The sequence below is a fragment of the Zootermopsis nevadensis genome, unplaced genomic scaffold (genome assembly GCF_977971745.1).
Source record: "Zootermopsis nevadensis isolate Lab colony 2312 unplaced genomic scaffold, Znev_1.0 Znev_ptg000020l, whole genome shotgun sequence".
NCBI classification, from domain to species: domain Eukaryota; kingdom Metazoa; phylum Arthropoda; class Insecta; order Blattodea; family Termopsidae; genus Zootermopsis; species Zootermopsis nevadensis.
In genome coordinates, this window is record NW_028259152.1 from 11683666 (window position 1) to 11697124 (window position 13459).

Sequence of the window (13459 nt, forward strand, 5' to 3'; positions counted from 1 at the left end):
AAAGATTTGTTTACAGAATACGTCTCAATTCTTTAGCTTTAAAGTTTTGACTTGAAGAAAAGTAGTCATACATAACTCTTATTATACACGGTGTGGGAAGAATGGTGCATGATAGCAATAGAAATGGGTATGAAACCTGAAAACAAAATGACAATTCAAATGGAAGAATTTTCTAGAAGTAATTTTTGCATAACCAAATGGGGCAAGTACATTAATCACACTCTGGGAGGACCAAGTTTATGGAAATATGAAGATAGGTCTTTGCAGTACTGCAGTCGACAATTTTTAAAACTCTGTGCACAGTAATAATCTTACTGCTGTACTGTGCAGTCATTCCGTGGGAGTAAGATACCAGCAAGAAATGGTAAGTAAAATGAACTTCACATTGCACAAATACTGCAATATGTATTTGAGCCTTTGTGCTTGTGGTAGCCAGGCCTATGCTGCAGCCAGGTCTAATTTAGAGGTATCCAGTGACAGAGTCTAGCTCTATCTAATGGACCAAACTGAGTAGGTACCTCTCACCTGAAGAGAGTGACAGAGCCAGTTTCTGAAACGCCATGGTTTTCTTCTTCTTTTTTTAAAAAAAAGGACAATGCAAAAAGTCCAGACAATGAATAATTTTAAGTACTCACTTGCTGTTTTTGCTACCAGTGAAAGCCATGGCTCACATGTTCATCCATCATGCAGACACCAAGACATGTTTACATTTTCCTTACAATTTTTAGTTGATATAAAATCAACAAAACTAATGGAACAAGCGTAAAATTTCAATTCTTGTAGGAAGATTCTAATATGCAACTATTCTTGATTTACATGCTTAAACAGAAATCCCACTGACTGAACATCCTGTTCCTTCACAAGCAAACTATCCAAGTCATAGTAACAGTGCATGGTACATCTCATCACAAAGAACAATGGTGTTATAAAGTACTTAATATTCATAAGGCACAAAATACAGACATTAGCACACATAAAATGATTAGGTATTACACAGACACAATGTCAATTTTATTGCTAGATGAATATAAATTGCGCAGAAGTTGTTATGAACTACAGAGGAAAAGCTGAACTGTCAATAATCACCGTCATGCATGACTTAAAATTGAGATTTAAACAAAACAGCATGAACAGCAAATGATTAGTCTCAAAGAATAACATTTTATTGAAAGAAAGTGATATTTTATGTAGAATATATGTGAATTTACAGTATTTTAATAATTAATAACATGAGTTTCTGACTTTCCTTTGTTACATTTAAAAATAAATCATTTCCGTTTCAAGGAGAAACACATTCTTAGGTTGTAACACCACTTCCAATTTCAATCTGCATGGCAATATATGCTAACAAAACTACACAACACTTCTGTAATTCCCCTGGCAGTAACAATAGCTTGACTGCAGTTTAAAACTTTAAAAAGACTTTCATTACATGATAACAATATAAGATGTGATGTGTTAAAAGGGTTAATGCTGGAGCAATATTATCCAGAACAGATGATTACTATTCAGACAGACACCCACTAACAGCACAACCAGGGCATTGATGGATGAAAAGCAACATTTTATGTCTTCAGATACAAGACCCAGTACAGGAACATTGCACTTAGCACTCTTAAATTGATAATCTATCATTTTTACTTTACAATGTGAGGCAGATATAGCATCCACAGATGTTTTACTGATCTGTGAATCTAGAAAGCTAAAAGCCACTGTCCTAGTCTAGCAGGCATTCAGCAACAAATATGTTACTACCAACAAGACATATTAGTTTTCCAAACAATGCATTCCCATCACCAACACAAAGAATCAAGTAATTTCCTTACCTATTTATACCTGCCCTGTTGTATGATTGTAGCCAGAGCCAAAAAAAGAAAGAAGAACCATTGTTACATCCAAAACATGCTTTTAAAACAGGTGAGTGGTAAGGGTTAGAATACACTACAGATTTTGTCCCAGTAAACAAGAAATCCTTCTCCATCTACACCATCCATTACAGGAGAGAGCGATTCTCTATGCTATACGTTTTCACTGGCAATTGACAAAATGACTCATATTTTTATAAGAATATCACCATATATATATCAAGAAATGTGTGTTCCATGCTAGATGCATAGTATGATCAGAAGTCTAAAAACAACTAAGCAAATTCTGTAAAATAGCAGCACATAAGTAGAGAGATTTCTAGTACACATCCAAAATATTATATAAATAAATTGGATGTTTCGCAAGTCAGTGAGTTATTAAACTTATTACAATAAACAAAAGGTATTATTAATTTAATTGTGTGAAATTAACATCAAAGGTGTTTTATGAAAAAACACTGATTAATAACATAAGTTTCATTTTTTATTAGCATCTGACCATAAATAAATACCTTAAGCCACATAAAATAAAACGATATTATTCTGCAATTATTATTTGTACGAGGTGTGTTAAAAAAATTGAACTTTTGCTATAAAGACTTTATTGCTAATTTTACAACATTTTAAGCTCTGTCCCCTTCAAAGTTGTCCCCTCTATTGGCGATACACCATTCCCAACGTTTCTTCCATTGTTGGAATGCTTCCTGGAAAGCACTTTCTGTGATGGCGCGCAGTTCTCTTATCGCATTTTCCTGAATGTCCTCTATGATTTGGAAACGACGTCATTTCAAAGTGCTTTTAAGTTTGGGAAACAGGAAAAAGTCTGCTGGGGCTAAGTCTGGAGAATAGGGTGGATGGGGCACAACGGTTTTCTGATGTTTTGCCAGATAACTGTGGATGAGGAGCAACCCGTGAGTCGGCGCATTGTCGTGGTGCAACATCCAAGTCTGGTTTTCTCACAATTCAGGCCTCTTCCTGCACACAGCATCCCTCAAATGTGCTAAAACTTCCTGGTAGAACTGTTTGTTTACTATCTAACCACATGGTACAAATTCATGATGGACAATGCCTTTCCAATCAAAAAAAACAACCAATATCACCTTGACATTTGACCGACTCATCTGTGCTTTTTTGGTCAAGGAGACCCTTTTCCCACCCACTGCAACGATTGCATCTTGATTTCAACATCATAGCCATAAACCCACGTCTCATCTCCTGTTATGATGTTCTTAAAAAAGTTTTCATTACCATTTGCATTGGCAAGCAGTTCCTGACTGATTTCAACACGGTTCTCTTTCTGAGCATGAGTCAACAAATGCGGCACGAATTTTGCACTGACATGACGCATCTGAAGTTTTTCAGTCAAAAATTGATCGCAAGATCCTATGCTGATGCCCACTTCGTCAGCAACTTCTCGGATAGTTAAACAACGATTTCCACGAATCACAGCATGAACTCTGATGACATGGTTGTCGTCTGTTGATGTGGAAGGTCGTCCAGGCCTAGGATCTCAACTGACTGAAGTTTTGCCCTCTTGAAAACGTTTAAACCACTCATGGCACTGTGTTCCGCTCATACAGTCCTTCCCGTATGCTTGGTTAAGCAATTGAAATGTCCCTGTAAAATTTTTACCAAGTTTGCAGCAAAATTTCACACACACACACGCGCGCTGTTCTTCAAGCCCTTTCATTGTCACTTTGTCACTAATCCGACGAACGGCTTGTGCACGTGCTCAGTTCAGTGGATGTAGCTCGACGACTAATGTTCATAGCGGAACGTGGCAAATGGCAGTTTGTCATAAAAACCTGCCACTAGGTGAACTCAGTAGCTGCAGCACACTCTCTGTCCCAGTTGGAACACTATTTACAAAGTTCAGTCTTTTTTTGGACACACCTCGTATTATGGTATTATTTGTTGACCCTCTCAAGCCCCTCTGAAGTGAGTGTGGAAATATGTTGAAAGCCTAATTCAAACATTTCTGCATTTCTGTAAAAATGTCATGCATAATAATCCACAAAATTTAACTTGATTTTATTTCTTGGTATACATTATAAGAAACATAAAATTACTGAGATAGGAAGAACAGAAACAAAGGAGAAATAAGTCTAAGACCTAATTTTAGTCGCTCTTCTTTCCTCAGTATTATGATGGAAAGGAGAGCAGATTTCTCTACACAAGACAGTGTTTCACAGTATTCCACTTACTTAAATTACTGAACATTTTACAAGGTGAATTCTAAAATTGAAAACAAAATTTGGAAGACATATTGCATCAGATAATTAAGGCAAACAAGTATTGAACTGCCTTGGTGTATATGTGGTAAATTTTCAGTAGGTCAATATTTAAAACTGCTGAGATTTATTGTCTGCATACAGGAACTTATTTAAGACAATTCATTACCCATAAGTATGTGCATAGCTTGTACTTACAGTGATTTGTTGACAGTAACAACTTCATAATCATTGTCAGGATTGAAAAATACGTTGTCAACAAATTGCTGTCCTGCTGTTCCTGCCACAATAGTCCCACGCAACTCACGATGCAGAGCATAATTCCTGTGTGAAGCACCATAAACACAATGAATACATTACCAAAAACACAATGAAATTAACATGAAGATTTCTGTCTTCTGGGTTGTTGTGCCGTGTAGTATAGTGATGTTCACATTCATCGCCCTGATGACGGAGGCAATATGACCTCTGAAATGTTGGAAAACATCTACCATACTACATGGCGCAACAACCCAGAAGACAGAAATCTTCATATTCACAACTGTGAAGACCTTAAATCACACATGAAATGAACATAGCTCCCATATATCATAAAATCTATTAAGGCATCAAGAAGTCAAATCCCCAACAGATGTCACTAGGAAACATTAAGAAAATGTTAACGCTTTTGAGCACTAAGGCAGCAAACAACAATTTATACAAAACATTTCTTACCATTAAAGGACAGAACAGGGCCAACCATACACAGGTACTGTAGTCTGATGCTACCAGATGAATTAATTTAATATTTACTACATTTGAATAAATCAGATGTGGTAGAATACTGTTAATGGATTATCAGTGATTAAACATGAGCTTTTTTGAAATGGCAGAATTAGTCTCTAACACTATTCACAATGAGTCATTCTTCTTAAGTAGGATCTGAGGTTACCAGGATTACATTTATTTCAGGTTTTGTTTAGGGCAAAGTTTACTGCACTAAGTTAACAACATGGAATATGTTATAATCACAGAGAAGACATAAATCAAATCGTAATTACGACTAATCTGCTACATGACATACAAGACATGGTTACATACTTATAGAAGCCATTGTGTGAAGTGGTCTGGTAAATAAGAAGTCGCACCTTCTCAAACCCAGACACCTCCAAAATATGGTATCCCCAGTTGTCATGTACATAATTGTATGAGAAGTTGGATACAACCTGTAATCATTTCAACAAGTTACATAGTTTACATTAATGGTTTTATTAACTCCTTACCTACCAATAAATTGACTGAGGGACATGCACTGCTAGGCCTAACATGATCCAATGCCAGTACTTGGATTTCTATGAGATGGTACACTCATGCATAATCTTTTATCTGCAAAAGTTGTTTCCTTCTTACTCCTGGCACAAAGGCACTCAGGCAAGTGTTACACAAATTTTATGGAAGATCATTGGTCTTCTCTACAGTGTTACCACTAAACCAATGCACTCAGTTTCAAAAATTAAACTTGTGATTCTTATATAATATAGTTTGGCTGTAGAAAGGTTAAATAGTAGTCCATAGTGGAACAGAACTTCACAATATGACACAGAAACTGTCACTGGACACAGACAACAGGGATATAGATGCAATGTTATAAAAATTACATGAGAAGAAAATGAGTGGAAAAGTGAACCTGAATTCCCACAATGGAATATGCATACTTTAAATATGAGTTAATAGCAATTTTTCACATATCACTAGTGCTTAAAGTCACTTATTGCATGTACAAGTTTATTACTACCAAGTAACTGTTCACCATATCAAGAAATTAGTCTCAAGATGTCTTTCACTTGTGTCCAATGGGGCTTTTAAAAATGAAGACAAAATCAAATGTCCAAGAATACGCATTAGTTTAATATAATAAGATGTGTCAATTACAAGTTGTACAGCACAATGAGATCTTTATTTTATGTGGTATACGAGTGTTTTGTATGATGAGACATTTTAAAAAATTACTTGAGCTTCATGTAAAGTTGGGAAAACATGAACAAAAATTAAATCTTCTCAGCAACCTTAAGTACAGAGCCACAATGCCAAATTTAATAAAAATTATGTCTATAAGTTTGGATGCAGAAGAACAGATAAACACCACCTCCTCATTATGCATTAGTTACGCACTTTGTGCAAGTAACACATAAAAAAGCCTCTTAATGGCTCACTGAATCTTTGTTATCACTTAGGTCAGATATGTAGCAATGGAAAGGGTTGTCAGTTGACAATGAAGAAGAAGAAGAATTAAATAATTTATTTGAAGCAGAACAAAAGAAACATTGACAAGACACAGTAAATATCAGACTCATGCTGTGCAATTCATTTCTTGTTTCATTGATTCATAATGTTTCTCTGCATCCACAATCAGAACACAACGAGATTCAGCTCTCAGCCTCATATAATATAGCACGAGTAAGGGTCTGTATTGCTAAAGTCAAAGCACTCCTGAGTAACACCAAATGAACTGATTTTCTTGCACAACCTAGTTTATTTCTTGTTTACTTTATGTTCTTGCACTAATGCCTGTTATTTAGTATACAGATTGTGCATCCTGAAACCCTTGTATTGTTTCTTATGCTACTTACATGTTCTTTATTATCTAATGTGTAGTGATACTCCTGTTTGTCCTATATGATTCATAGAAATCTAACAAGTTCATAAATATCCATTTTGTCATATTACAGCGACAGAATATAACTAACATTTATAGATATGGTAAACCTTTTATCAACAGACTAATGTTCATAAAATGTTATTTTATAAATTCACTGCACTCAGAATAATCAATAGTGAGTGTTATGGTAAATCGTCTGAACATTACCTGTTTCAGAATGATGATATTCTTATATGGAGAGACATTCTTCGTGAAGTAGTTTCCATAAATAGTAACTTCCTGGTAGGGGCCGCTTTGCCTTCCTTCTATATACAGGGCAGGGTTGTTTCTGTTGCTGGTGAAAAGGTTGTTATGTATCCAACCTTTAAGTGATGTAGCTGAACCACCTGAGTCAGTGTGTATAGACAACCCTCCCTGATTGCCCCGTACCAAATTGTTCTGTAAGGTATCATTTACTTTTAACTAACTCCATAATGCAGGGTATTCCTTCAAAAGTTTACTCACCTAATAAAGGAATTACCATCTTTTATGGAAACCAAACATTTATTATCATGTTCACATATAATCAATCACCAATAAATTCTATCTTCATCCAGTTTCATTGGTCCATATCTTCACACTCTATCTTGAAATACATTTTAATATTATCCACCCATCTACATATATCTCTTTTCTTATGGATTTATGGTTGTAATTTTGAACACACATCTCATCTCTCCTGTGACTGATACATCTCTCTCCTCTCCTATGGCTCTCCGGACCTGCCCAATAAATTCTCCTTGATTTAATCACCTAGGTGAAATGTACAAATTGGGAATTTCATGATGCTCCTTTCTCTATCTATCCTCATTACTTATTTCTATGAATCAAATATCCTCCTCAGAACTTTGCTGTCACTCAGCCTCAATCTGTGTTCTTCCCATAAGATCAAGGAATAACAGTTACTATCAATGAAGGTCACCATGGTTCAGATTATTCCTTGAAAAGTTGACAGTTACTCAGTTGGCCATGAAACACCCTGCTGATATGGAACCCAAGGATTTGTCACCATTTAAAAAAGAGACTGCCAGTGGACCCACACCCTAAACAAGATCAAGTGAATCCACAGCCACACCCTATTTCTCTGAAATCCACACAATATTATAGTCTTGTCTATAATTAGGTTTACAAAATAGTCTCTCTTTCCTTGACCAAAATGTTATATGCATTTCCCATTTCCTCAATGTTTAACCTTTGTCAGCCATCTACCATGGCTTGTGCACATTCCAGTTGGCCAAGTATGCTGACAAACTGTTGACCCCAGAGTTAAAGCTCAGGCAGCAACCTTTTAGTGTGTGTGTGTGTGTGGGGGGGGGGGTGTAAATTCCCAATTACTTCATGATAAAGGCATAATGGTTAATTTAAGATCCAATAATAATAGGAAATTTCTCAAACAACTGAATAGTTATGCATTTTTAAACTAAAATTCTGCCCTGTGTAGTTAGTTAATTTCATTCCAAACATCTCTGCAACCAAGATAATTTACTGACTTTTATGTTATGTAATAACACAGTTTGAACTGCAGTCCTTAAATAGCATCAAATAAGATGTGATAAATGGTAGGTAGGTAACAATTTCAAAGGCCTGATCTGTTTAAATACACTACACTGAAATTCATTTTGAGATATTAAAGGGAAACTAGGAGAACCTCCTGATAAAAATCAATAACACAACTTCCTTTGGAGGGGAAGCAAAGCCGGCGGTCCCATGTCAGAGATTTACGGCATGTAAAAGAACTTCACGAGCATGATACGAGATGTTTTGTAAGCAAAATTCAGCGGTCATTTCTCACCCAAGTCTCTCTTGATTAACTGCTAGATGGCTCCAGCAGTCAAATCAAGAGTGAGTGGAAATTGCGCAGTCAGTGGGCTGATCACTCACTACTCATAAATGCACATTTCAAAGACTAGGAAATCTCCGAAAGGAGGCGGCGATGACCCGCTACTGGTTTAAGCTACTAATAGAAGAAAACCTCCATATACAAGTCCAGAGCATCACAAATACATCAACATGCTCAGTCTTTACCTGAGAAGAATGTAAACATAACAAGAGCTTGCGTTGCTGCTTAAAGGAGTCTAAACAGATTTGGGTACTTTCCTGTGAAAAATTCACACGTAATCTTACCCTGAAGTAGACACTCTGAGTGTTTTGAATATCCATATCTATGGCTGCTTGGCAGGTGGTGAAGTTTCCATACAGTTTCTTACAATTATTACTGAACTGGTTCCATTCCATTGTCACAGTCGGATTCACTTCTCCTGCACTTGCGTAGCTGATGGCACCTTGTCGATTGTCTTCCAGCAGGGTATAAGAGATGTTGTGCTGTACATCACGATCTGTATGAAGAATAAAAATTTTAATAAAAGTTTAATTCAAAACAATTCTGATTAATTTATTGATTATTGGATTATTTAATTGCATTTATTCAACTGCACCATTTCTGTGCCCTCAAACTGTATATGAATGATACATTAAAATGAATGTGTAACTGGTCATAGCCTATTTTAACCCTTTGGGTCTGTTATGTTAGTGACGGTCTGTTTCATCTTCAAAACACTGAATGATCATTTAAGGGACCCATATGTCAGACCAACTTGCATGTGATAGTGCAAATTAGGCTAGCCTACATAACATAACAGCCAGTTATGTAAAATATTAATTTGCTAAATGGATTTCAGAATATTTTAAAATGTTTAAAGTGATTTTCAAAAAGTGATTCAGAAAGCTCTGCTATAATTTCTCTGTCTGCAATGTGATTGATTTGTTTTAATTTAACGACTAGTTTCATGCCCCTTAACCTTTAATTTCTATTTTTGTACAGTTTAATTTTTACATGCCAAAGAACCAGTAAACTTCAGTAAAAATCAAGAAATTACAATCAAAATCATTGCTACTATTTGCTGATGCCATGCTACTTGTTACTGTTACCTACTGGTATTTTATAAGTACAACATACATGACACAAACCTGTGGTTGCACAAAAATATCACACAAGCTGCTTGCGCATCACTCAGTCACCACCACACACAGCACAACTGCTCGCACAATCACTTGTTCGTGCATGCAGGCTGGTGTCATGTATGGAACCCTTGAGTGTCATTCATACATACCTACACAAAATTGCCCATTTTGATGCACTCCCACACAATCTAAGTAAGATAAGCTCTGACTATTTTTACCTATACATACATTTCCTGTTTCTTGAATTTCATTATATGCTCAACTTGTCTAGAAATATTCCAAATAAAAGTAATAGAAATTAATGAGATTTGTATCATATGGCATGTGCCAATATTTTGTATGCTGAAAAGTAATTGAGAAAAGTGACATTGTCTGATCTGAGCTGCTGTAAAGAAGAGTAATTGTACTTTTGACAGATAAACTGAATTAAATGTATCCAGCAGTTTTTAGTGCCGACCCTCAATACTAAATTGCATCCTTTTCACACATTCAGAGACATATCATGTACAGAGAAGGATTATAATGGCAGTTATCAAGAACAATCTGAATTACTCCTAGGTGTCATGCATGACTTACTAAATCCAATAGCTGAGATTGGAAGTGTAACAATCTCAGCAATAAAGCCGTGGTAGCTGCTGGCTCCTGTTGCAAACAGCTTGACACTGAGACTTGGTCCCTTTGTGCGAAAAAGTCTCCTCTCATTGTGACCCCCAAACTCAATACTGGCAATCATCTTACTGGTTACATTATAAATGTCACCATCATAGAGTGTAATGCTGTCTGGCTTTCCTGGCTTGTTAGTGGAGTTGAACAGGTTGAACTGGAGTAACCTGAAAAGAGAGTCAAAACATGTCATCTGCTGTGAAATCCACTGGAAATGTGATAAAGTTCAGTTATTTGGGAACAGTAGTAATAACTAAATTAATAACAGATCAAATTTGCAAAATTTGTGTAATTTTTTCTTCCATTCCCTCCGCAAAATGTGTAAAATATGTGAAACAAAATATTACCTTTTTTTTTGATAATCCTATTATCTATTATGATTTATTTACTGCAACTGGGTTTGCACCCGGTGGCAGTGGTCCTTACACTACACAATTACAACAATACATATAATATAAACAAGTATACTCCATAGAACACCCTACACACACATAACTAGAATATCCACCCCTACAAAAACATTCCACCTTACACGGACACACATACACACAATACAAAAACACACACACATTTCAAAAACACACATCCATTAATTAATCACAATACTTTAGATTAGAATATAAAGTCAGACCACAGTACATGAAACTTTTATCCCAAAGAACTACAGCCCTTCATCACTTGGAGACTAAGACACTTCACTTCCCTTATCACCATTTAATCCTGACTTAATAACCCTTTGCTTGTAACTACTTTTTTGACCCTCTTTCTAAAGTTGCTTAATTTACAGGGGAAAAACTCTAGCACGCTTGTTCAGTTTGTATGTGAAATGTGATCTCTTACTGCAAGAGATAAAAAAAGACTGTGAGGGTGTTTAAGAACAAAGGGTTGAGGGGAGAATTTGTATTGGTTTGTGTTCTCTTAATAATTTTTATTTAAATCTTGCTGTTGCAGGACACTTTATAATTTGTGACTCACAGTAAAAACCTACTCTCTACTAGACTACTACTTTTCTTTCTTGTTTTATAACCTTTACTGTACAGTAACAGGGAACTTAAAAAACCCATATTACAGGACTATTCCTCTCCATTTTCCTTGTTTTCCTCTTTCTTTGTATAGTCCCTCTATGTAAGTTAGCCACTTTGCTTCCCATGATCTATATTTTCCTACTCCATATTCTTACCGCCACTCATTTCCTCTATTAACAAGTTCTGTGCTATTGCCAAACCATAATTTGAGCCCAGTCATATATGTCAATGTCAGCATTTATTGCAATATAAAAATAAAATATAAATCTAAATGGTAAAATTTATACAAAACACAGAAAAGATAAAATCGAGTTTGAAACAAATGAAATTCAGCTAGGTTTGATTTTGTCTGATACAACAGAAATGAAATAGAAAATGTAAACAAACCTGAAACCAAAAGGTTTAGTGTGGTAAACACTGTTAAAGATCTTAATACAGTTGACAGGATTATTGTCATATTTGTAATAGATTAGTACACGTTCCTCCAGAGTGATCAATTTTGTTGTATCACAAATGTCAATCATACTGAATATGTGGTATGGTATGTGAATCTCTCGCAGTGGGGTAAAGGAACTCTCACTGGACTCCCGTCCCTCACCAGTGAGGGACACAGCTGAGATTCCAATGCCAAGAGTAGACTCAATGCTGCAAAAACGTAAAACAAATCTTCAGCTGAAGTAATATTCAAGAATAAATATATGTTCTGCTCAAGAATACATTACATTTGCATATGGTACACTCTCTACATGGTTTGTATATGTTAATTAGTGTTTACAAAACAGCCTGGCTCTTATCTAAAAATCTAAACATTTAAATTTAATAATTACAATTTTACATGTTTGAATTGAAGTGAAACTTCATCTGCCAAAATGGTAATGAACCTTTTGATTCCATCAAATATGGGAATTTCTTAACTAACACAATAATTATCAGCTTCTCAAGAACTCTGTTCAAATCATGTGATGCATTATACCTGTTGAACAGAAGACGAGTGTTATCCAGTGGTGAGATAAGATTGATACCATCAGAGGCACAGAGCGTGATGTTCATATTCGAGATAGCTGGTGAACGGGAAATGCCTTGAACAGCTGGAGACTTCTCATTATGGAGAATTCCAGCTCCTGTCACATTGACATATTCAACTACAGATTCTACTCGGCGAGTTGTCTGGTGAGTCACTACATCATGGGTACGATGCTCATACAAATTTTGTTCAAATTCTCCATCAGCAAATCTGTAAAAGAACATGTAACTGTCACAGTTGTTTCATAAGTTTAATATTTGGGGTGTGAGATTAAATTTACTGACTGGTTTTCAGATGGCTCGGCCATCAAATCTTGGAACTTGTTTACACAATTTGGTCTATAGATCTATCTGTAAGATAAAAATTTTGAATTTAAAATTAAACCTGTTTAGGATAAACTTAAAATATTAAAAAGCTTGCTTCCCAAATTTTAATATAAACAAGTTAAGTAAATTAATGCTGTATTACTACTCAGCACTGATCAATTCACCATAGAGTATACCATTACAAGTCTGCAAATTTATTTGTTATGTGTTACTTGACTAAAAAGATAATGTGAACACATGATCAAGGGGTCATGTCTGAATGTCACTCCACCTGCACATCCAAATATTTAACCTCAAAAACTAGTAAAAGGAATTGTTATAAACTTTTGTACTCGGTACCAACACTAAAACTATCATGTGAATTTAATGTTTGTATATACTAGTCAATTAAACTCCTCTGTTATGTAAAACTGAAACTGAACTTTACCAACTTCTCAAAACAGCTTGTTGTGCAAAAATTGCTACTGGTTTATAACATTAAACATGGATCTCATTAAGACTACAACTTCCACTTCAAACTTATTTTTATATAGAGGATGTTTAACAAAACACAGGCAATAAAAGTAATATCTCATTTACAGCATAATTATGTTATGCAATTACCTTTGCAGCAACAGATATGCAACCACAATAAATTAATATCAAGACTAGAAGTGCATGCAACATATACCCCACATACCCCTCAAA

At 35.4% G+C, this 13459-nt stretch overlaps 1 protein-coding gene across 2 annotated transcripts in view; it reads right to left on the minus strand.

The window, feature by feature from the left end:
- bark (C-type lectin domain-containing protein bark beetle) overlaps positions 1-13459 on the minus strand; it is a 95106-nt gene that overhangs the window by 6675 nt on the left and 74972 nt on the right. The window contains exons 24-31 of one of the 2 annotated variants that reach the window (XM_022068687.2): positions 12396-12656; positions 11810-12067; positions 10311-10564; positions 8898-9109; positions 6942-7172; positions 5177-5301; positions 4295-4420; positions 1827-1841 (exon numbers count right to left, since the gene is read on the minus strand). In XM_022068687.2, coding sequence (XP_021924379.2) covers positions 1827-1841; positions 4295-4420; positions 5177-5301; positions 6942-7172; positions 8898-9109; positions 10311-10564; positions 11810-12067; positions 12396-12656 — 1482 coding nt within the window. The remainder of the gene's footprint in view (positions 1-1826; positions 1842-4294; positions 4421-5176; positions 5302-6941; positions 7173-8897; positions 9110-10310; positions 10565-11809; positions 12068-12395; positions 12657-13459) is intronic. The other variant, XM_087351754.1, reaches the window with a different exon arrangement.